The sequence below is a fragment of the Melospiza melodia genome, chromosome 5, assembly GCF_035770615.1.
Source record: "Melospiza melodia melodia isolate bMelMel2 chromosome 5, bMelMel2.pri, whole genome shotgun sequence".
NCBI classification, from domain to species: Eukaryota; Metazoa; Chordata; class Aves; order Passeriformes; family Passerellidae; genus Melospiza; species Melospiza melodia.
The window spans coordinates 9910104-9934045 of record NC_086198.1 but is presented as its reverse complement, the minus strand read 5'-3'; the positions used below and the strand labels follow the sequence as shown (position 1 = coordinate 9934045).

Here is a 23942-nt window from a genome sequence, read left to right as displayed (position 1 = left end):
AGTTCTGTTTAGACAGAATTTGAGTATTTCTTTGAGATTTCTGGACAGAATCTACAGTGTCACACATCATGTGGATAGTCTGTGCATGTACAATAAACCCAAAACAACTCTTGAAACCACTGGCTAGATAGTGTCTGAATTAAGGCAGTGGATCCCAATGATTTAGGATGCTTTAAATCCAGCCTTAACTGTACTGTGATTGTAAGAATTTCTCTTAATTACTATTATTATTATTGCTACTACTAATACAGATGCATAGGCATTTCAGAAAAAGTATTTGCATGGTGTAAGCATCCCTGTATACAGATTTTGGCATAAAATGAAAAAAAAAAAAAAAAGGATACTTTTTTTAGGTTGTAAGTATCTAATATAAAAGACATAGCAGCCTGTGGCAAAAGCCACACACCTAAGTAAAATACTTCTGTTCTCCTGTAGCAGGCAACAACATTTTGTAAAACAAACCTGTTTCAGACAATCTGGACACGTGAAAAGGGTTTTGCCATTTGACTTTAAACAAAAGATAAAAATATGCCAGACACAAAACTCCCTTATATAATTGACCATGTCACAAACACGAACATTTTGAGACTCCTCACATGCCCTTACCATGCTGAGTTTTCTTCCAAAAGCAGTAATACAATTTACTGTAAAGTAGCAATATATGCACATCACTCAATGATGACAAACACCTCCAGCTACTACACTTAATGTATTTCTCAACATTGGAAACCTTAAATGTATTGTTTTACATAAATGGAAATTAGTACAATGATTTCTATTCCCTGAACACTACTCCTGCTTGGTTTCACACACTATCCTTTTCCCACTACTGGTACATAAGCAAAACAACAGATGTATTCAGAGCCTATATCCACAACTTATGAACCATAACTTTCACGTAAAATGAAATGCATAAAAACTGATGCTAGGTTGTAATAAAAGCACCTCATTATAACCAAAATAAAAATTTTAAACCTGTAAAAGAACCCCTCATATACAAGCATCCTGAAATTCTACTGTGTTGCATTATCCAGTATTAGAGCATTTCAGTAATGCTGGAAAAAAAACCAAAGAAACAAAAAAAACCCAAACCCCTGAACACACAAGCCATGAAGAAACTCCAAATTAGGCATGCATTAACTGATTACAAATGTTTGCATCAGCTATTTTAGAATTGATAATATTTTCTAATTAAGTACACTGAAAGCTGATTCTGACAGCTAATAGTTAAGGGTAGAGAAGTAATTTAAAAGCACTGCCTTCATCATTCTTCCTAATACTTTTTTTTAAATGCCATCTTTTTAAGTAGATTTTGAGGAATACTGTAAGGAAAAAGACCATTTTAAAACAACACAACAAAAGCTGACACACTATTTTTTACAAACAGGACAGTACATTAACATCCCCCATTACTAGTCAAAATTGTACACTAGCAACAAAGCTTTCCTAGATAGTCAGATTTCCTAGTCACATTCTTTCCTGTTATCTTGTTTATGAACAGAAGTTTTCTAACCTGCTGCTTCTTAGGAGATGGTACAACTGAGTGTGCCTTCAGCCACCAACAGCAAGACAGAAAGAAATATAGCAAGCTCAAATCCATTTTCCTGAAAAAAAAAATCCAACCCTAATTTATAATCTCACTGCAGAATTTCTAAGTAGAACTCTCCTGATCACTAAAAAAAGAAAAAAAAAAATCGTCATGTGCACTGATTACGCAGTGTACTCTCTCACTCCTACAGGCAACTGAGAATCTGAACAAGCTTCTTGCTAGAGCAGGTAGAAAATGAGTAGGCCCAGGACTTACTAAATTAACTGAATTCCATATGATATAATCTAGCATAGAGCTCCACAATTTCCTTAAAAAAATCCTGTCATGGCTTTTTGAATGGGGAAAGTCTAGTGTGGACAACATCTGTTCTGCTAACAAACAGAATACAAAGGCTCTGTTTAAGTCTGTTTTATTTAAAGTCTGTTTCACATACTAAAAAAACCACCAAACCCCAAACATTAAAAAAATTAATATTTTCGATTTTTATGGACAAAGTTTGAGAAGGCCAGGGGTTGGACAAGTTTCTTTTTTTTCTATTAGGACAGCAATTTTTGAATTTTGAAGCTGGACAGCAAGAAGTATAAATACTGCATGGCTGAGTAACAACCTTAATAAATAGTAATGCTGATACAGACAACAATGATCCTGCAATATACAATGCAATCGACACAGAAGTCTTCCACTAGTGTTAGCAAAAGCTCCACAGACAGAGAAAAGCAATTCCGTGAGATGATCCTGTTTTCCTCTAGCTGTGTACCCATAACTCCTACTAACACAAATGGAGGGAACACAAGCTCACCAAGGAATTAACAGGCTTTTACAGCACATGCAGAAGATAGGATGCACAGTGTCAGTCACCTCCTTTCCTCGCCAATGCAATGAAATGGAGAGCAAAAAAAGAAGCTTCATTTTCTCACTTTAATAAATTAAATTGCATAGCATATAAAAACCTCCAACATATTCAAATTTCACCTCCCTTAAGCACATAAAGTCCAAATTATTTTCTCAGCAAGTTCAATGAAGCTACAGCTAAGCAAATTTCCTTCTCAGTACTTTGTAGAGTGCAAGTATGATCACAATGGCATAGTTACACAATAATTGGTCTAATCAAAGCTATATAATGTTAGTATTGTGAATGAAGTAGTGTTGCTCATTAGCCTATTACAAAAGAATTACTGTAAATTCAGCCTACGTGCAGCATCACTTCCTGTGCAAACAAACAGAGATAATGCAGCAGGCTTGAAACACTGCCAAGCTGGCAGACTGGCAGCACAAATTATGCAAAGAACCAGAAAGCCTTCAGTAGATTCAATAGAGCTTGGAGGATAAGAATGATTAAGTGTTTCTGTGTACAACTACAAATCACAGTAATGAATCAGACTAAAATTTCCAATAAGGGACTTAACTGCACCAGCTGGCCTTCTTCAGCAGCATTATAATGTGAAATGATGACATCCTAAATAGTGGTGTTTGCAACTTTCACAAAATCTGCCCAAAGCAAGTCCTCTGTTTTCCTTCAGTTTTTTTAGTTTGTTTTTTTTATTGGGTTTTTCTTTTTAAATAATAAAACATTGCAGCACCTAAAAGGACAGGAAAGCTACAAAGCTATACTGTTCCTTCTTCTCTGCTTCTTTTCCTTTTTTTTTCTAACTGAATGAAAATCTTCTATATCAGCTCTAATAGATTTGCTTTCAAAACTCTTCAGACTACTTAATCAGCTACAGATTTGCAATTACATCCTTTTTTCTTTTTTTAATCGGAAATTTAGTGGTAACAAGTCTAAATTAGAACTCTTTCCTTTGTTGCAAAGGAGGGGAGATAGGCAAAATACCTCAGGTTCAAAAGTATGATGTCTTGGAAATCTGGGATACGTTTCCATACAATATAAACAAAAAGAATTCATATGCATGTGTACTTATTCATTCATATATATGCATGTACACATATGTATGTACACATATGCACTTTCTATGTGTGTGAATTGTTCTCACATATAGGCACAAATAAGCCTCTCATAAATTTGACTTCTTCACTTTCTGCCTGGGAGCATAATCTCAGCCATGCAGTACCCACAGGAATAGAAACAGAAGAGGTTTTGGCTTTCTTTCACAGTGTTACTCTGAGCTTCTGTCACATCATCCAGGCTAATCCACATCATGCTGGAAGGCTCAACACTCATCACTTCCAAGCTGAGACGGAACATTTTCCTCAAGGTAAAATATGAAGGTGACCAAATACAGGGAAGATCATCTGATAATCTACCTCATATAAAATGTATTCAGATTCATTTTCCATATTCTTCAGAAAACTGGAAGAGAATACAGTCCAAGGCAAGATAATGGTCTAGATGACCAATGACTTGAACCAAATGAGCACCTCAAAATGTCATTTAAACCAAAACTCTGAAGAAAGTTGTAACAAGATTAAATGCCACCACAAAATCTATGAAGCAATCCAACTCCTCTACCTTAATAAACTCGATTAGGTGATGTAACATCTTTACCACTATCAGCTTCTGTGAGTCTGTAATAAAGTGACACTCTTTAATACACTTTAATAGTGAAACTGTCCTACCTTGAAGACTGCACCCATAGGCAGAAATATGACAGAATTTTTATTAATCCCTAAATTCAGCTCCTTCTCCACATGGCTTGGGGCAGGGAACAATTGTCACTAAATCCATCTTCATTTCACAGACCTCTGAAGAGTCACTAATTCCTAGAGAGTGAACTCTGTATCATTAGGCTTTCCATACTGCCCACCTCCACCCAGCCGTGCCCCTTACAGATGTCCAGTCTGCTCACTCTCTGGAATCTGCCTTGTGGAGCTCTAAGAGAAAAAGAGCTGCTATAATTTTTTATTTCTTACTTTTAACTTAGAGAAATGCTTTCTTATTGTGACTCTCAATTCATGACTGGTGAACTCATTACTTTCCAGGTGATCAACATCTGTAACTGAAATGTTTTTACCATGAAAAGGTCACCAGTCCTTCCCTAACCTTTAATAAAATGCGGTAAGGTGTTTTTTTTAGAATTGCAAGTACCACCAGAATCTGTGGCTCCATTAATATTTACTGGAAACCAGTTACAATTGCTTCCTACTCTGAAACCTAAGAATAAATGATTAGTGAAGGTAAGAAAAATAAGGAGTTGGGTATCACTACACAAGTGAGTGCTGTCAGGTCCTTAAACATTGTTATGTCATGTTACCATGCTATGGCAGAGACAAATGCAATCCATTCCTGCCATAGCAGGGGGAGCCGTGGGGTCAAGCTGCACAATTCACATAAACAAACTCACAGGAGCATAGCAGGACCTTCACAGTGGGGGCAGGGGGCATCATGTCTTGTGGGGAATTCATAAAAGAGACAGATCTCCATCTGCCTAGAAAAACTGCACACACTTTCAATGCACTAAATAATTTAATGCCTCCAAGCATTGATTGATTGATTAAATGCATCAAATCAATTTTACACAGCACTTTTCTTCTACTTATGGAAGAAGAAAAAGAGACTGGTTTTTAATCAGAGTCCACTAGGATCAATGAGTAAGTACAATATTAGTCACTAGGTTCTAATACATCAAAGACACTGGGATTTACTTGAAACATGATTTTTGGCCCAGAACTGTTTTGCAATTTCCTAATTTTCAGAACTTTTAGACTAATCATTTTAAGAGAGTCTTCACTGGTTTCCAGCTTTAAGCAGTCAAATCCTGGAATGGGCCGTACAATAACTAGGTCTCAACTAAATTCATCTCCTTTCTAAATTCTCTCCTGCAGCTGATTTGAGATAAAAGCAAAGAGAAACATTTGAAGAAGAGCCTGCACCTCCTCTTCTTTCTTTCACCTTTAAGTGTCAGGTATAAATATTTTTGACAAACATGCAGAACAAAAAGGATTCCAATAAAAATAATTCTCCTGAAACCATAGGCACTGCCCCATGTTTACTAGTATGCTTACATTAAAAGTCTCTGCTGGGTAGCAACCCTTACCCATTTTTTCAATTTTTCCTGCTCTTCATCTGCAGATAACCTACTGGCTTAGAACTTCACCTATACACTGCTTAATTTAGTACTGCAGCCTATTATCCACAGAATGTCAGTCTTAATGAAAATTACAGTATGTGTCAGAATCATAATTGTCCTTTTCAAATGTAAAAGAAAGTTAACACACTATTCATCAGGACCTGTAAATCTAGGATAGGTCAATGCTTGACTAACTTTTCCAGTTTTCTGAGCCTGGTTAGTTACCAGCTTGCATGGCCTTAATGAGCCCCTGCATGTCGTGGTGCCTGCACATATCCTTCCTTTCCTCACTCAAAGTGACAACAAGAAGTACATGGAAATTTGAGGATTTATCTCCACCACCTGCTGTGCTAAATACACAAAAAGCACACATACCATTGTGGGCATTAGGAAATGTCCATTACCACCTACAGCCCTCTGCTCTGACTCATCCTTTTTATTCCTGTCCAAATGTCTTCTGGCAGAACACCCACATCACTTCTTTCCTCTTCCCCAGGCTCACTGGGGTGAACTCACAGTTGCCAGAGATTCTTAGTACCACAGATGCAAATAACTGAATCTCCTGAGAGTGAAGAGATTGGAAACTAAAACGAGTAGATGATTTCTCCCAGTGTGATGAATACCCTGCTTGTCACCATAACACTCACAGCAACACATCCCAAGATAACCAATACTGAATTTAATATTCTCCAAGCTGTATTTGTAACAGAATAAGGTATACTCTGAAGCATTTCATTATTTCATACAGACACCCTTTACAGGGTTTTTCCCCATAAAGTCCTTTTACTTAACCAAAAAATATAAACTGGAAAGCACAATGGGATGACAAAACACCATTCAACCAAAAGGAAAAGTTAATGAAAAATTCCCAAATTTCAAAGAATCAATGAAAATTCTATTTTACACCATAGTTTCAATTACCTGTTTATGATGCATTGTAGTGCCGGCAGATACTCCCTTTCCACAGCAATCCACAGGGGAATAATGTGAACAACTTTTATATACATATCCTGCATATTTTCCCCTCAGTACATTGACTTTCCCAGCAGAGAGCTAAGTGTGCAGAACACAGAACACAGTTTCCAACACAGTTACAGCCAGCAGAGATGCAAATGCTGTTACCTGCTACCAACAAAAACTTTGCCCCTTTAAGCACGTCCCTCTGTTTTCAAAGTCCTGGTACTTCCAACTATTCTCATGACCAATGATCCACAACACCTATTTCATCTTTTTGTCAAACGCTATTCAGTCTTTCCAGGACAGCACATAAAGGAAGCTCTTGTGCTGTGGCCCTGCAGGAGTGTGCTAAGAGAGGACTTGCCATCTTGGCAGTCTACCAGAAAAGGAAATGAGCCATGAGAGGAGACTGAGGGGAGACCATGATCCCAGCTGCCATGGAAACTGAGGAAAGAGCAAAACCATAGGCTTGCCTGACCCACAACCCCATGAAAAGGACACTGAGACACAGTGGCTGGTTTTGAAACCATACAAATGCAAGCACACTGCAGTAAGATCACAGCGCTGAGATTCCCAATCTAATAGAAATTTTAATACTTCTGAAAGCACAGGTAGAATCATCACTAAAGTGTGCTGCCACATTAATTGATCCTGTTGGGACCTTGTCATATCATGTCACTAGCAGCCTTGCAGGTGGCTGGGATATCCACCCATGCTCCACTGTGTGCTGCTGAGGGGCCCTGGGCTACAATAGTTTGGAGATTGCACTGTACAAAGAAGAACACCTAGGACAGTAGGGACTGAATAACAATGTCTGTGCCTATGTGTTTTTTCTGCAAGTTAGTTTCTTACAAGCAACAAAAGAAATTACTAAATTGAGTCCTCAATTTGATACAATTATCAGCCTCCACTGATTAGCAACTTCTCCATGCTATTACCTAAATAAAGTAACAGAATTTATAAACAGAAATTTATGAACTAGGTAATAGGGCTGCTCGGGAATGCTACTTCTAGTAATAGAGAATTCAACTATAAATCAGAGCATTTCAACTTGATGACACTACAGAGAAATCTATTCAGCTGTAACTGTATTTCATGCCTCTTTCCCTGCGGGTAGTCCAAAGGTGCCCATAAACATTTTATTTATCTTGGAAGTGTGCAGTCTCCTCTTCCCTGAAAGTCTCTTGGGGATCATCTTTGCTACTGTATCAATTCACATTCTTTAAAATACTTTTCCTGTGCAAGAGTTGTGGGAAAAATCTCTGGAACTTCTTTGGATTTATACAGCAAATATGTCCAAATTATAATCTATGGGCAAGTTCTGTATGAAAAGTTCCCAATAATTCATGAAAAAGGTCTTGACTATTTTTTCAGAAAACATCCCCAACTGCCTTTTATAAATTATTCATACTATCTGATCCTAGAAGAACACCACATGTGCACACACATAAACTAAGCAAAAAGGAAGGATTACTGGGATGAAAATTTTGTAAATGTTTATTCACAACAGATTACACACAAATGACATATTAGAAATGGATACTAGTAGATAGGTTATATTGTCAACTGTCAAGTTATGCTTTCTCATCTAATTTTTACCAAGATTCATACAGAGTCTACTAGTCCTTTGGGAACTCTGAGAAACAGATGGCCCTACTGATAACCAGTGTGCAAACTACAGATACAAGTGAAGGAATAACATGTTGGGCAAAGTAACTCAGTCATGGTAAAGAGACCCAGCAGACATGTCTCCTTGTGTTTATGATACTCATACTTTAATCCCATCGTGTTACAAAAAGGTCAGAAACTGCATGAAGGAAAACCTTTTTAGAAAAAAAAAAACACAATGCAAATTATTTTTCCTTGTATGCGGTAATCTGGGGGAATAGGGAGATCTAAACTTGGGAAAATCCTGCCCTGGCTCAGAATAGGTAGGTAAAAAATTGCCTCATCTACCTTACAAGACTAGATTTACAGTGCTTTTTACAATCAAGTTTCTGCCATTCCAAAGTTTCCCATTATTGACTGCATTATATTCAAGCAAGCTTTGTCTTTTAAAATATTACCTTTCTAAAAGAGTACTAAGAACTGTGGGAGGAATAATACAGGGATGAAGGCTGATGTCAAAAAGTTTCTAAATTCAAGAGTAGACATCTTCATCTAATCTAAAAAGGTTTTCAGTCATCACCTACTGCAAGTATACTTAACTAGAAAATGTCATTATTTGCATTGTTTGCCATGACATGTAATATCTCTTAGAAATTTAGAATTATTGTATTGTTTGGTCACAGTTAACACTCATACATTTCCAACACTTCAGAGGAAGTTGAAAGCAGACTACCTACCTTTGTCTGATAATTCTTGCAGCATAGATATCACTTTATCAAACTGTCTAGCTCTACACTGAGATTGTTTAATATAAACAGTGTAACCCCACAAATACTGTTCTTTTGTTAATTAAGTACAGCTGCAGATCGAGAACAATTCAAGCTGTTCCTTTCACTGTGTACTATCCTGCTTGCTTGAAAAGCTCCAGATGGATGCATTTAACATAACGAGACACTCAGAAGAACGTTCCTTGTATCATTCATAAAACTGTACTCGAAATGATCCTCTTCCAACACAAAGGAAGTCTTATTTTCCTCAGCTCTTTACAGCCCCTACTGAGCAAAGCACTTTAACAGACACTTATTTAAATCAATTTATTGAAATTTAGCCATTCTACTGTGTCCTATTTCCCCTAACGAAGTGTGAAAAAAAGAACAATGTCAAGTCGAAAATGCAATTTGACTCCATCTCCTTAGCACACAACTAAGTGTATGGCTCAGGTCCTACATATTCATATTTCTGCCTCAGATAAAGCCACAAAAACACATGAATTTGTTATATATTTTCTCCTCACATTTAACCAGTCCTGCATGCAAAGAAAATCAGAATGCACAGAAGAAGAGAAAAAGAACAGAGGAAAAAACTCCCACTAATCTCAAACAACTAACACTGCATCAGGCTGTTATCTACACTTCAGCAGGCAGTTTTGAGTTCTCTAGCTTCATATAAAAAGTGATGATGTCAAAGTAATGTACAGCAGTAGGATACTATCACAATAATTTTATTCATTTAGTCCTGGCACAGTGGGTATTTCCCTAAATGCATTTGTACTAGCAGCTTGCAATACTTAAATATGTATACTTTTTTAAATATTCTAGTGCAGAAGAATCAAGTAGTAAACATTATAATCAAATTATGTATACATAATGACTTCTAAAATCCACTTCTACTCTGCTCACATGTTGTTAAGTAATTAAACTAATTAAAATGGATTTATGGTTTACAAGACATGAACACTACAGAAATGTCTATAGGATTAACTTTTGAAGTATTTACCTGTGTGTAAGCCTTCGGTGACTAATGCAAACTGCAGTTTGTTGATCCTGTGCAACACAGACCTTATGGCGACTACATTTCATCTTCAAACATGGATCTTTAGCCGGATCTAAAGCTGAAAATAGTTTTAGAAAGTTGTTAACAGTTATCTAGAATACGAAATTAAGGCGAGAAACACTACACAAAACCCACCCAGTATGTGGAGGGGGTTGGCCTGCTGCTTGTACAGTGCTGGACTGAAAGCAACCAGGAAAAAATACACAGCTGTTGTGTAGCCAAGTACCTGCTATACTCTTTTAACAATTGCCACTCTCTGACTGCAATCTCCAAATAATGCTATTGCCACCTTGAAAACAGTTTCCCTTAAGTGCTTACTATGACACAACTGGGTTCTTCCTACTCAACATGAAGTGGTGAAAAATGACACCGAATTTACTAAGAAATTATTACTCAGATTTAGTAAACTAAAATACACAGGTGAGTGATTTGTATAACATCTTTAAACATAAATTTTACCTCCTTCTAGGTTTCTATTTCTGCTTTGTGGTTTGTTTTTTGCTTTGCCTTTTTTTTAGCCGGTCGTTTAGTCATAATCCATACTCATTTTTGAATTACAATTCCAACTACAAACAGTGATTTCTGGCTATAACACTGGAAGAGCCAAATAATGTTGTTTGTTGCTTACCACTAAATTTACATCTTTCTGGAGCAGCCATGCCTACATGGCTATAATATTGAAAACCATCTTCCAATTTAAGCACTCTCAAAGGACAATCCCCTTCTCCAATCTTCATGGTGTCCTTTCAAGTAATCTAAATATTCCAAAACTGGTTTTTTCACCCCTGTTGGTATCCTTTTTTTAATCAAGTAAGCTATGAACAATCAGAATTCAGTCTTGCTGTGTTCCTCTTCACATTCATCTTCATATTACTGTGCAGTATACAGTTGTGTTTCAGAAACGCTATTTCCCCACTTCTTGCATCTGCTTATAAAATAGCAGAGCATCACAAAATATTCTCAGTTGGAAGGGACCCACAAGAACCAACAAGTCCAACTCTTGGCGATGCACAGGGCATTCCCAACAACCACACCATGTGCCTGACAGCATACATTTGCCTAAATATTTTCTGAAAGAAAATTTGTTTCTTCTGTTCTTCACAATCAAAAGTAATCTTTTAACCATATCTCTGTGTGACCTGACAGAGGATATTAACCTAAACCTCCTAACCGTGCATGGACCCAAAGAACAAGACCAAGCTGATTATTAGTTGTAGTTTTGATGCATGACGTTGTAGTGCTAAGTGTGATTAAACACGGTCTGAGCAGTGACTTTTTCAGGGGTTTCTTTAATAATACATTCAGCTGTGCAAAAACAAATAGATCATATTATCATCAAAGCAGTAAAGTGATGGAATAATTCAATGCAGACAGAAAAGAAGTATTTTGTTAACTGCAGCAAAAGACATATGAAAAGAGGTATTCTTCTTCCACATATTTTTATTTCTATGGCAACTAGCCATATAACCAGCACACATAATCCAGAATAAATCTGATTACAACAATTCTATACAAATGGGAAGGAACTGCAGCCAAAAAAAATGACTGAACTAGGATTAGAGAGTTGGAGTCAAAATTAAAGACAGCATATCTTTCTCCAATTTACTTCAGAATTTAGATTCGATTTAACATCTTTTCTCTACTTGAAGTCAGGCAGAATGTAATGCCAGTCACTAGTAATCATTTAAGGTACTGGTCCAAGTACCTCTTCCCAGAATGTTCCCTGATGGAGACACTAAGGTAGTAACACTTTGTAATATTGCCTATCTTCAGATAACTCTTCTGTAAAATAGAATAGAGTAATGAAATAAAAAAAAAAAAAACAAAACATGAGTAACAGAAATCTGAAATCATATAAGGACGCTTTAATACCAAGTAGGAAACAGGTTCCAGAAAAAGGATCAACAGAGGAGATCTTGTAACCATTCCCACTGAAATGGTTACTTCATTTCTACAGTTCTTGGGAATATGAAGGTATTTTTGGACAATTCCATCAAATTTAGCTAGCCATAAAATATGGTTTTGGCAATATGTTACATTTTGGCAAACCATTATAGGCAGAACCCAACTTAACAAACAAGAGACGGTAATTTCCCACTTTGTCTTTATGACAACATGAAGATGAGTATCAAATGGAAACAAGGACTTTCAGTATTTACTGATATATGTAATATCATCTTTTGCTATTTGCTGACTCAGTGGCTATCATGCCCTGCATGTAACCCTTGATGACCTCAGGTGAGGTACAGACTCACTAAGCAGGGTGAGCAAGCCAGCAGAGCCACCGGTGCAATGGTCACAGGACCACTGTTATATTCAAAAGCCTGTTCAGCACTCACAGCCTTGCCCCTGACACAAACTCACATTATCACTCCATGACCCGACGAACTTGTTCTCTGTCAGCTGTGAGCTCCCTGCAGAAGTGTTTTCTCCTCACCTTACGTGTGACATACAGCCTCCCTTTTCCTAGTACTTTTTCATGCAACTTTCTTAGTTACTGAACTAAGTTTTACTGATGCAGAAGTCAAAGAAGAATGTATATTCTTGGAAACTTTTTCTTTTTTTAAACAGTAATGGAGAGATCAGATAAAAAAGCACAAATTTTTATAATGTGAAAAACTGAACGGTAAATGTCTGCCTGGACTAACAACAAACCAGAGGATAAAATAAGAAAGAACATAGAAAGAAATTTTGCTAGAAATCATGAAAACCACTATAAGTCTTCCTCTTTTCTCTTTGAATGCCAGATGCTCTAGTCAATCCTACACTATAAAGTACATAGCATCCAAATTAGATTGCGTTACTAATTTTGCCAGCTTTGAAAGGACTAAAAAAAATTAGATATTTATAAAAGCATGGAAATAGTTTTTGTAATATATAAATACCTTTCTCTTGAGCCTGTTTTATTTGATACTTGGAACTGACAAATGAATAATTTTCATGATAAATAAAGGCTAAACCACAAGAAAAACAGTTTTCAAAACCAGGGTCTGAAGTTCTTCATGACGGGGAATAACTGCACTCCCCTTACAATGCAAGGGCACATGTGACTATGTGTCTGTCTGGATTCTACAAGGAATCATCCTAAATATCTCAAACTACTATGGAAATGCATAAAGTTATTTCAGGAGAAGTATCATTGATTTCCACTACGCATGTAACTCACATCAAGAAATACATGGCACTAAGTCTTTACTTCTTCAGTCCATCTTCTAGCTATCCCTAACAAAAAATTCCTGGCACCCCCCACCTCATTCAGACTATGCAGACTTGCACAGAAAACACCGTGTGTTTTTTTCCATTCCTGCCAAAATAAGCAGCTTTGAAAAAATACAATATTCACACCAAAATCATCACAAGCATCAAAATCTCCCAGTGGGATGTAATCCTCACAGCTATTGTCTTCAACACAATCAGGTATCAATCCACGTTTTTACCCAATCAATATTTACTAAAATATCATCCTATTTATGAAAATTAGAGGCTTCCCCTCCTATCCCCATAACTGAAGTGAAAACATCAGTTGTACAGCACAATTACACTGCTATTGAAAACAGGTAAAGGTTTGCACTATGAAGAGAAGACTCTAGACATAAGAAAAATGTTTATGCAAGTCTTGTCAGAAATCATCTCTTGAATACTGTATCAGCTGACTTCCCACAATGTCACATACAATCAGCTTCTAAAGATGCAGGTCTGATATGAGCTTGAACAACTTGATAACGTTCAGCTTTACACAGCTTCTAATATTCAGAAAAGTGTACTTGCTATGGGTCACTTGTCTGCATGCCTACTTTACATTTGTCTGTGTATCTGGCTACAATACCATGAAATGTCATGTTACCTAAATTTCAACAAGCAGAAAAATATCACTGTCACAAAAAGCATATCAAAAGTATAAAATGGTTTTTATCATCTACTATTTCTCTAAAAACTTGCATTGTAAATGACAAGTAAGTGACTCTGCTGTTAGGAACTTCTGCTGACTTTTATAGATTAGTACAGATTTGTTCCTCTCACATGATAAGAACACAATTAATATCTGAAAACTTAATTGAATTATTACTAATAGATCTATTTATTTATAATCAAATTTGGCAAAGCAATTAAGAAAAGCTTCCCATCATCCCTTCTGTAAGCTAGTTTACAGCTGGCACTCCCCAAAACTGACATTAGTCAGAACATCCTTTTTATAGGGAATATAATAGGAAATAAAGACTAGCAAGCCATAACATAAGAATATTTTTAATGGTAGCACTTTGGCTGAAACCAGAGTAAATGGTTTCTGCCAATGACTATTAGAATGCACAGTCTTTTAAGAGCATTCTAACATGTTCCATACTTTCCACTACCAAGTAAAATGAAAGGTGAAAAAAGGTTAAGGACAGTCTTAAACTTAATAGACTTGAAGTCTTCAAATGTTCTGATTCATTTCTGATGGGCAAAATAGAAGTAACTATGTATTTTGTTTCCAAATTTACCAAAACTTCAGCTATGTTTTGTGCACCCCACTACTTTAAAAGGCAAGTCTTGACTTCTTTACAAAGTTTTCATATTTGACAATGCAGGGAGGAAAAATTAAGTAAATTTTAAAAAATAATTAAATTATCTAAAAGTTTTAAATAAAATATTAATAATCAGGTCAAATGCCTAGTTATAACCCAAGGCAGACAGAGCCATAGAAGGGAAGGGCTCATATTGCCTCCTTTGATAAATCACACAATTCCTGAAGGTACCTGAACACCATGAATATCTTCACTTCTCCATTTTGAAAGATGACAATTTCTCACCTGCTATAGAATGATTTCTCACTGACAAGTGTTGTGGGTCTAGATAATTGCAGAATCCCAGCACCACAATTTCCAGTAACAGTAAAGAGGAGAGCAAGGCAGAGCACATAAATGCTCAGTTGATACTGCCAGCTAACACAGCCCAGATAAATGCTTAAATTAAAATTAATAGTGGTAATGGTTATCTTTTCCCTAAATTATACAGTGATCAGCATTCAAAATTTGCATGTGCACACATAGACCCTCCTCAGTCATATGTGGTTTGAATCCACACTGCTGTGGATTCTTAACAAGAAAAGCCCATCTTACTATGCAACATATCTACTGAGAAACAACACCTTTTAACTTCAACATGAAAATTAATCACTGTGCAGCTAGAAATCTGAAATTTATTAAAAAAATGAGAGAACAAACAAGAAATAGCCTAGCTCAGTAACTTGATAAGAACGTTCTGAAAAAGAAGAATCTCAAATTTTTGTTTCTTTTCCCAGAGACTGTATTTGCCATGTAAAATTCACTGCATAGCATAAAAAGCATAATGGCTAACTACAGCTGGATGTTCACAGGAGCGATCTTCCTGAACACTAGTTCCATCTGGACATATGAATGTACAACATCAGTAAGAAGGCTAGAGTGTCTACAACTTCAGTAAGAGGGCTAGAGTGGAAGTTTTTTCTGTAGGTGGCCAAAGAAGTAATTAAAAATTTAGATTCAAATCCCTGAACCTCATTGGTTGTGTAGTCTGGTTTCTAACTTGTGAGCAAGCTCTTCAAAAATTACAGTGGCTGTGTGTATGGAGGTGGCGTCTACACAAGAAATTCTCCTCTCAAGAGTGCTCAGAACTCTCCATACTGATGACTCAAGGACAATTGTGTAAAGTCTCTACCAGGCTTCTATAAAAAAAAAAATCACCCATGTTCCTAACATTCTATATTAGTAAGCTCTGGGATATGAGCACTGAGTTTCTAGCTGCCCTGCAATGGTTGTAGTTATGCTACACAAACGTTCTCATAAACAAAGAAATGCCTAGCACCAATTTAAGACCATCTGACACTGGTTATAACCATCTGACACAAAGTACTGTGTGTTTCTATTTTGCTCACTGCTGCAAATAAAGTTTTTCTAAAACGAACATAAAAATGCCATTACACTGATTCATAACATGGTATTTTAGATACTGATAATATAAGTTTAAAAAAGTGCTAAAAAAGTAAAATTGAATCTGCCAGTCTCTGTTCTTCCTCTGGAACAAACCCACTAAAGCTTGATCTCTTTTTCAAAATTTCAAACACTTCACACATTTTCTCTCCATTCCCTTTAAAACAATCATCTTCACTGAGTCACACTTTTTAAGCTACTTGTGCAGCGACTAAATTATAAGAAATTCTCCCCCTCACAAATATCTATGATCTCTGCCTCAAAAACATTCTCCTTTTTTTGTGTTTTGTCTTTTGGGTACTACTTTAAGGTTACAAGAGAATTTGTTACACATAGCTCAAAAAGAGATGGAAATGAGAAATTCCACATAGTCAGAGTCAAATGCCCCCCTTATCATTATCTGTGACAATTCAGAAATGATCCTGTTTGTTTAAACTGCCGAAAAACATAGCTATTTTGGGCTCAGACTGGTGTAAGTGACAACAAAATTAGGACAATTATGCTGAGCTTCTTCTATATATAATAAGAAACTCTCAAATATTCTGCAAAGATATCCAAACCCATTAAGACAAGGAGAAATGCAAGAACACACTTCCCTTGCATACTTTTTAAGTTTTCAACAGCTTTATTAAAGCACTTTTTTATTTTTATATCAAAATGTTCACTTTCTTGATTTGGCAGAAAATAAAGAACACCTTAAGACTACTTGAACATTCACAATAGTCATATTTCACCAGCAAACAGTTAAGCATTATATTATCCTTTCCTAAACACACTAAATCATAATTTAGCGACATGCTGGGTGTGTTAGAACTGGCTTCTGCGTTCTTCAAATAGGGCAACAATGGCAAAGAAACATCTGCAGACCTGTAAGAGCAGAAATGCATCCTCCTGAAAATTCCCCCACCTACTGTCTCACTTGCCAAGACGATTACTCCTGCACAACAAGATGCTATAAAATACAGCGCTGGTGAAGCCACACCTCGAATCCTGTGTTTAATTTTGGAGTCCTCCATACACTGAGGTGCTGGAGCACGTCCAGAGAAGGGCAACAGAGCTGGGGAAGGGTCTGGATCACAGATCTGATGAGGAACATCTGAAGGAGCTGGGTTGTTTAGCCTGGAGAAAAGGAAGCTCATGGGAGACCCTATCACCCTTTCCAACTCCCTGAAAGGAGACTCCCTTGAGGTGGAAGTTGGTCTTTTCTCACAGCTAATGAATGACAGACAAAGAGGCAAAGGCCTCAAGTTGCACCAGGGTAGTTTTAGACTGGATAGTAGGAAAAAGATTTTTCCCTGAAAAGGTGGCCAAGCACTGGAAGAGGCTGCCGAGGGAAGCAGTGGAGCCACTGTCCCCGGGGGTTGTTAAAAGATGTGTAGATGCAGCACACAGCAACGTGGTTTGGTGGTGGGCTTGGAAGGGCTGGGTTAAAGGTTGGACTCGATGATCTCAGAGGGCTTTTCCAACCTTAATGATTCTATTTTTGGCACTTGGAGAACTCTACTTTCTTGTATTTCATTATGTATTCTTAAGTTACATAGGGAATTTTATTCAATTTCATTTTACTGTAATCAACTTCAGTGTTTAATTTTTTTACACCAACTAAACAGAATCCAGTAGACTTTTCATATGAAGTATCTAATATATCAGAAATATAAATACATCTGCATTTTGAAGAAGCCTGGAATAACAAAAATGACCAGGAAATGGTAAAATTGAATGATAACCTCCACATAAAACAAATTCTGTAAAAAGTACATCTTAACATTCTTTATATTTGTAATATTAAAGATTAACAAGTTTTTAAATACAAGAAGTTAAATAGGTCAAAAAGGCAACTTCTAATATTTCAGGTTTCATTCTTCTGTTCAAGTAAAACTATGTACAACTCATTTTTCTTCTTTACAGTCTTTGCCTACTGTTTGGTTCTTTTAAAGAGCTTTGCTAAACTATTTCTTTTTCCCTCACCATTAAATTGCAATGTTATTTCCAATTTCATGTTCTTAATACCTACCTCTGTCAGCTGCTTTACATGCCTTCATATTGAAATTCTGTGGCAAATATAAGCAAATTAGGCCTTTAAGAGAGCCTGTAAAGAAGAAGCAGTTCCAGTACACACCAAAATATTTTCAGGTACACAGTGCTCATGGACTTGACCGTTATCTGGGACATGCCAGCAGAGTAGAGAGAAGCTGGATTTCTAAAGTGAGAGATTTGCAGGACTAAATTTTAGCAGGTCTGGAAGCCCAAAGAAACAGTCCCACACACCCTTTTCTCAGCACGCTGCCAGCTCAAGAAGCTCTGGTCAGACACTGTCACCCTGCAAACACATTCCCACTTTTCTGATATAACGATCTGTGGGTCTGAACAGACGCTTGAATCCAGGATTTGGCCATGTTAAAAACAAACAGAAAAACTTCTTACTTTATCTAATAATAATAATCCTCGATATGGTGACTCTAAACCTAACATCAGGGCATAAAGCAAACATGTCAGGACAGCAGGAAATAAGGGCTCAGACTACTACTGAAGGCAACCAAAATCTCTTCTTATGGGCTCAGCGTAGCCTCAATAAAAATCCTGTCTAAAGAATCTTTTAAAAATAGCTAAAAAATTTTGAATCCATTGATGACTCCACAGAAATAAATTCTGAAACAATTTGCAAGCTGTAACCAGAGAAGCAGATGTGCATTTTCCAGTGAACCTGAGCTAGGAGCCAAGTCTGAATTGTACAGGACAAGGCACTTTTGTGATGTTACCACAATAGATAAATTGATAAAAGAGAAATAATAAAAGAATCATCTAAACACAGCATCAGATAATTAAGAAAAAGCACCATGAACTGTTCCTCAGACATCTACAAGAGATCTTCCCTGGCAAGGGCTAGTTGATAGCATCATAAAGCAGTGGGAATCTGTTTAACATAGGATTTAGTGTACTTCATTAGTGAGAAGAATTCCCAAACATGCCTAAACACCTGAAACAGGGAACTGTTCACCAGATTAAATACAGCTTAGTCTTACTAGTAAATAAGCATGAAATATTTTAAAAAGCTTTTCAGTTCTGCCCTTTTTGAAATTGAGCGTCCTCCCACAAAGACACCATTATTTCTTTAACTGAGACAACATCCTGAAGTACTGTACATTTTAATTGCAAAGCACTGCAACTTATCTTGAAAGTGATGGATATATATTTCTAGTTTAAAAACATCAATAGTTCTACTACAAAAACTAGATATTGAGAGCACATATCAAATGCAGCAAAGTTAATTCTACACAACTGTTTTCAGTCTTCAACTAACTGATCTTCATTAAACTCCCTTATGACTTCCCAGGGCTTGCAAATGAGTGAATAAAATTATTTTATTGAATATGACTCTAAATTATTTCAGTTCACAGTACAAAAATGTATTTGCAAATTATAGCATTTGCATATATTTGGATATCCTTAGTTACCCAAATTATTACAGAACTAGGTAGATGAAATACATAGAGCTAAAAGGCAAAAATTCAACTAGTATAAGTAAAATAGTTTCAAAATATAGTTTTGTTGTACAACAGTATCTACAAAATTCCTCCTGTAAACAGGCATCTAATATAACCTGATACTACAAAAGCCAAAAATAATTCAATTGAATGGTCTACATGAAATTTCATAAATACATCTATGAACCAACCATACCTTCAGGGTCTTCAACCTCCACAGAAAATGTCATGTTGCATTTTTTCAATTACATGAATATACTCCATTTTTCTCCAAGGTATTTCTATTGAGCAGAGGAAAACATCCTTTCCACTTCACCAAATTACACCAGTGTCTTTGTGTATGCAATTTCATTCAATAGTTACATCCTCCAAGCTCTGCTAACATCTGTAGTCTAAAAATAAAATGTACCAGAAGTATTCCGTATATTTTCATCTGATGTAAAAGTGCTGCATGAAGAAAATGTGTCAGAAAATATTGTATGTGAATAAAACGTTGATAAAGCTACTAAAAGTAGTCAACTTTAGTCCTAAACACAAAACATTCTACTTGCTTTCTAAAACCCCTGAAACAATTAAACCTGCCTTTTAGCAGTAACTAAATATGTTACAAGAACACTCAGATTTATTCCAACAGTAATACATGCCCCACATAATTGTTTATGAACAAGTTACATTATGGTATTTATAGAAATACAAAAACATTTAGAGGCAAACATATAAAATATACAGTGAGAACATTTAAATATGTTTTTTCTAGCTTAAAAAGATAGAAGCAAGAAATAGTTCAATGGGAATAAGTCCTCTTCTTCAAACAAATGCCAGATATTGCTTTAAGAAATGTTGGTGGATTGCAATACAACTCACAGCTGCAAATCAAAGTTTTCTATCTTTAAAAATAGATTTTGTGGCCCAGGAATAAATAACACTACACATTTTCATTGTAAGGGCTACCCTCCTGGTATGCTTGGATATATATTTCCATATATAAACTCTTATTAATACAAATAGAATTACACAGATCTCTCTACATGAGCAATTTTGACATACTTAACACATCAACATAAGAAGACCTTTCAGAATGTGCTGAAGTAAGGACGAATGAATTAAAACACTATTCACCGAATCATGAAATAGTTAAGGTTGGAAGGGATCTTAAGTATCATCTAGTTCCAATGCCCCTGTTCACTGCTGGCAGTGAACCTTCCACTAGACCATGCTACTCAGAGCCCCTCCAGCCTAGACCTGAACACCTCCAGGCATGGGAAGTTCACAGTGTCTCCGGGCAACTTCTTCCAGTGCCTCATCCCATCTTATGGTAAGGAATTTCTTCCTATTATCCAATTTAAACCTAGCTTCCTCCTGCTTAAGGCTATTACCTCTTTTCCTATCACATGTCCTTGTGAAATGTCCCTTCTCACCAGCTTTCAAGCAGAGCCCTTTAGGGACTGCAAGGGTTATATGCAGAAGGAACATGCATTGTTCCTTCAACCACAAATTTTTCTAATATTACAACAAAGTAATAATATCCCTCACAAGTCAGTTTCCACTGTGGAGGAAGCTCTTGAAACTGAATAAACGCTATCTTCACAACATATTTTTATCTTGGTCTCTTGTCTGCAAGTCCTGTCACCATTTCTTCATTGCATTTATCCCGCTGGCACTACCAGACAAGACAAAGCCCCTGAAGCACTTCTCAGAGCAATTAAAGAAAGTACCAATATCCTCAGCAGTTCTAAAATGGCAGCAATACACTTTGAAACAGCATACATGAGGGAGATCATATTGACAGTAAATATTAAGTTCCAATGCCTGGGGAGGGAATGTGTAATGGGAATGTTTGCTGCATTTGCTCATAGTATTCTCTACCTAAAACTGCTGTATTGCAGCATTCCCAATGCTTCAGCTGCACTTTGCCTCAAGATAGATCACTTGAACATGACAGACTCCCAAAATTGTTTTTCTAGATCTTCTTTTATCTGTTGGATATAAAGAGACATTCAAAATCTTAATTTTTTGTCTTGACTCCAAAAGACAAGCATTAGACTGCATACCTGTCTAATAAAACAAAATCTTCCAAACCTCGTGTTTTTCCAAGGGAAACTTTAAGCTACTTTGGAGGTTTCTAATGCTCCCATCTCTCTCTAATCAATAAATGTTTGAAAAAATCACAGACATAAAATGATGATTAGGCTGAATTTCTGGTGGTATTTAAATCAATTATTTGAAGACAGAGAAAATTACAGAAATTAACAGAACTCTGTTAGTATTCTAGAACAGGAGCACAAATATAATTACTTAAATTTTATCCCACACTAGTACCTAGGAGCAGAATCTTACCTTGATCAAATGGTTTACCCGGACTCCATGTACGAAAATAATCATCCTGGAGGGGGAGAAACAACCTAAATTTAGTAAAATATAAGGAATCCATGAAAAGCTCACAGTATCATAAAAGACAGAAGAAGCATACCAACCTCTACTTCCTAGAAAAGGCAAGCAGCAAAATAAAAAAGGAGAGAAAAAGATTACAGTTATCATAATGGGACAAATTACTTATACAGAATAAAACAGTGTAATTCAGAGGACATTTGCATCACTCATAGTCAAAATCCAATTCAAATATGTTAATAGCCTTTAAAACAGAAAATGTCTTACTCACAGTACTCACACAGGTAATGTTTCTAGCACTGTTTTTAAAATGTTACAGTAGTTTTCCTGTACTTTAACTTCAAAGGTATTGAAAAACTTAACTACATTTTCAATGCATGGTTTTTCAAAAGTAAAGCTTCAAAGTCATCATCAATAAAATTTTAAACAATTTGTGAATTTTGGAAAAATAATTTTCCATGTAGTTTTAACTGCATCAGAAAGATCTTTCATTTAGTCAGTCTAATTAGCTCTGTTTTCTATAAATCATCTTTATAAGCATAAAATATCTTCCTCGTTATGTCATCAACTGTATTAGGCTTCAGTTCCAAGAAGCAAAAACATAATTAAACTAATTGCTTTCAAGATTATGAGAAATTTTATAACAAATTACAAATTCACAGCCAAGACAATAGATTTACCTGCACATCTCAGATAACAGGTGTCACATAAAAATGGCTGGAATTGTTTATTATTATGTCTTAATCCAACTAACTATTCTCTAGAACAAAATATTTAATAGACTGCACCAAACATTTTAACGTCTGCATATATTAAACTTAACAAAACGCAGTGGGTGTACTGTCAAATCCAGCAGTTCCATCCCACTTGCTCAAAGATCACTGTAAAAAACCATCAATTTATACAAACTTTAAATACTGAGGAAATGTAAATCTCATACAGTTGTCAAAGCCACACAGTCAGAATTTAGAAATTATCAAGCATCAAATATGTCTTTGCAAGTACAGAACACTCATTGGGTTTTGACCCCAAAAGAAAAAAAAAGTGGTTGCAGCCTAAACTGTATTTGACGGATTATGTTTTATTAGTAAAAATGTTTTTATGAAAATTTGTGCTTTGAAAGACAAAGAGCTGAGCAGAATCTGGAAGTGCAAAATAGAACTGTATTTCTGTACCAATACTTAATCATTCCTTTACTCTGGTGCTGCACAGATTAAAAATCCACAAATCAGTATATGTGATTTGTCTTTTTAATTCCTATAATTTTGAAGTAATAAAATACACACAGGCATATCATTATTTTCCAACACATAAGAAGTAAACAGAAATTACAATTATGATGGCATTTTTGAAATATTCCTCCTAATATTCACCACGATGTTATTCCTACAGTGGTGCTCTGAACAGGTCTGAACCAGCTGTCAGGCAATTCTGTTCCAGGAGTTACACCACAGTGGCAAAACTTAAGATTCTTGAAAAAACATCAAAGTGGTAGATTATCTTTCTATGTCTACTAAATTAACAATGTTCATTCACAATGAGCCCATGCAGAAAATTGAGTATTATTATTAAAATAGTGAAAAATTAAGAGTATCAAGAACATTCAGCTATTAGAACAAAAGAGAAGTCATCCTGAATGTGACAAATATCGCCTCTAAGGCAAAGCATCCTGCATTTTGCTTAAGGAAGAATGTACAAGTGGGGCTTGTATAAATTATATGTTCTCAAGTTGGCCTGAAACCATCCAGAAGATAAATCAATTCTTGTTCATCTCTACTGCAGACAACTTCACAGACACCAAAGATAATATCCCTCAGGCATTGCCAAGAGTCTTGCTGACTGACTTCTGTCTACAAAGCAGCTCCCTACCTTTCTTGTTACCTTTCTGTGAATCTTTTCCAAGTCTGCTCTCTTGGCAACTGGAATTGTGCAGAGCATTCAAGACAAAGTAGCATTATGGATCTATACACAACACAACACTTTTTGTTCTGTATTCTTCTCCCCAGTATGCCTACCCCTCTGTTGTAGGTTGTGTCCACATTTTTGTTCTTTTTAATATGATTTGAATGGTTTGCATGGCATTTTCTACTATAAATCCAAAACATAAATATCTATAAACCATATGTACCTATACTGATTTCCCGACAGA

At 36.1% G+C, this 23942-nt stretch overlaps 1 protein-coding gene across 3 annotated transcripts in view; it reads right to left on the bottom strand.

Moving 5' to 3' along the window:
* Window positions 1-23942, bottom strand: part of SPOCK3 (SPARC (osteonectin), cwcv and kazal like domains proteoglycan 3) — a 162965-nt gene that overhangs the window by 79616 nt on the left and 59407 nt on the right. For 2 of the 3 annotated variants that reach the window (XM_063156251.1, XM_063156249.1), the window contains 2 exons: window positions 21743-21788; window positions 9916-10030 (listed from right to left, as the gene is read on the bottom strand). In XM_063156251.1, the coding sequence (XP_063012321.1) occupies window positions 9916-10030; window positions 21743-21788 (161 nt within the window). Of the gene's footprint in view, window positions 1-6495; window positions 6678-9915; window positions 10031-21742; window positions 21789-23942 lie in introns of those variants that run through there. The other variant, XM_063156250.1, reaches the window with a different exon arrangement.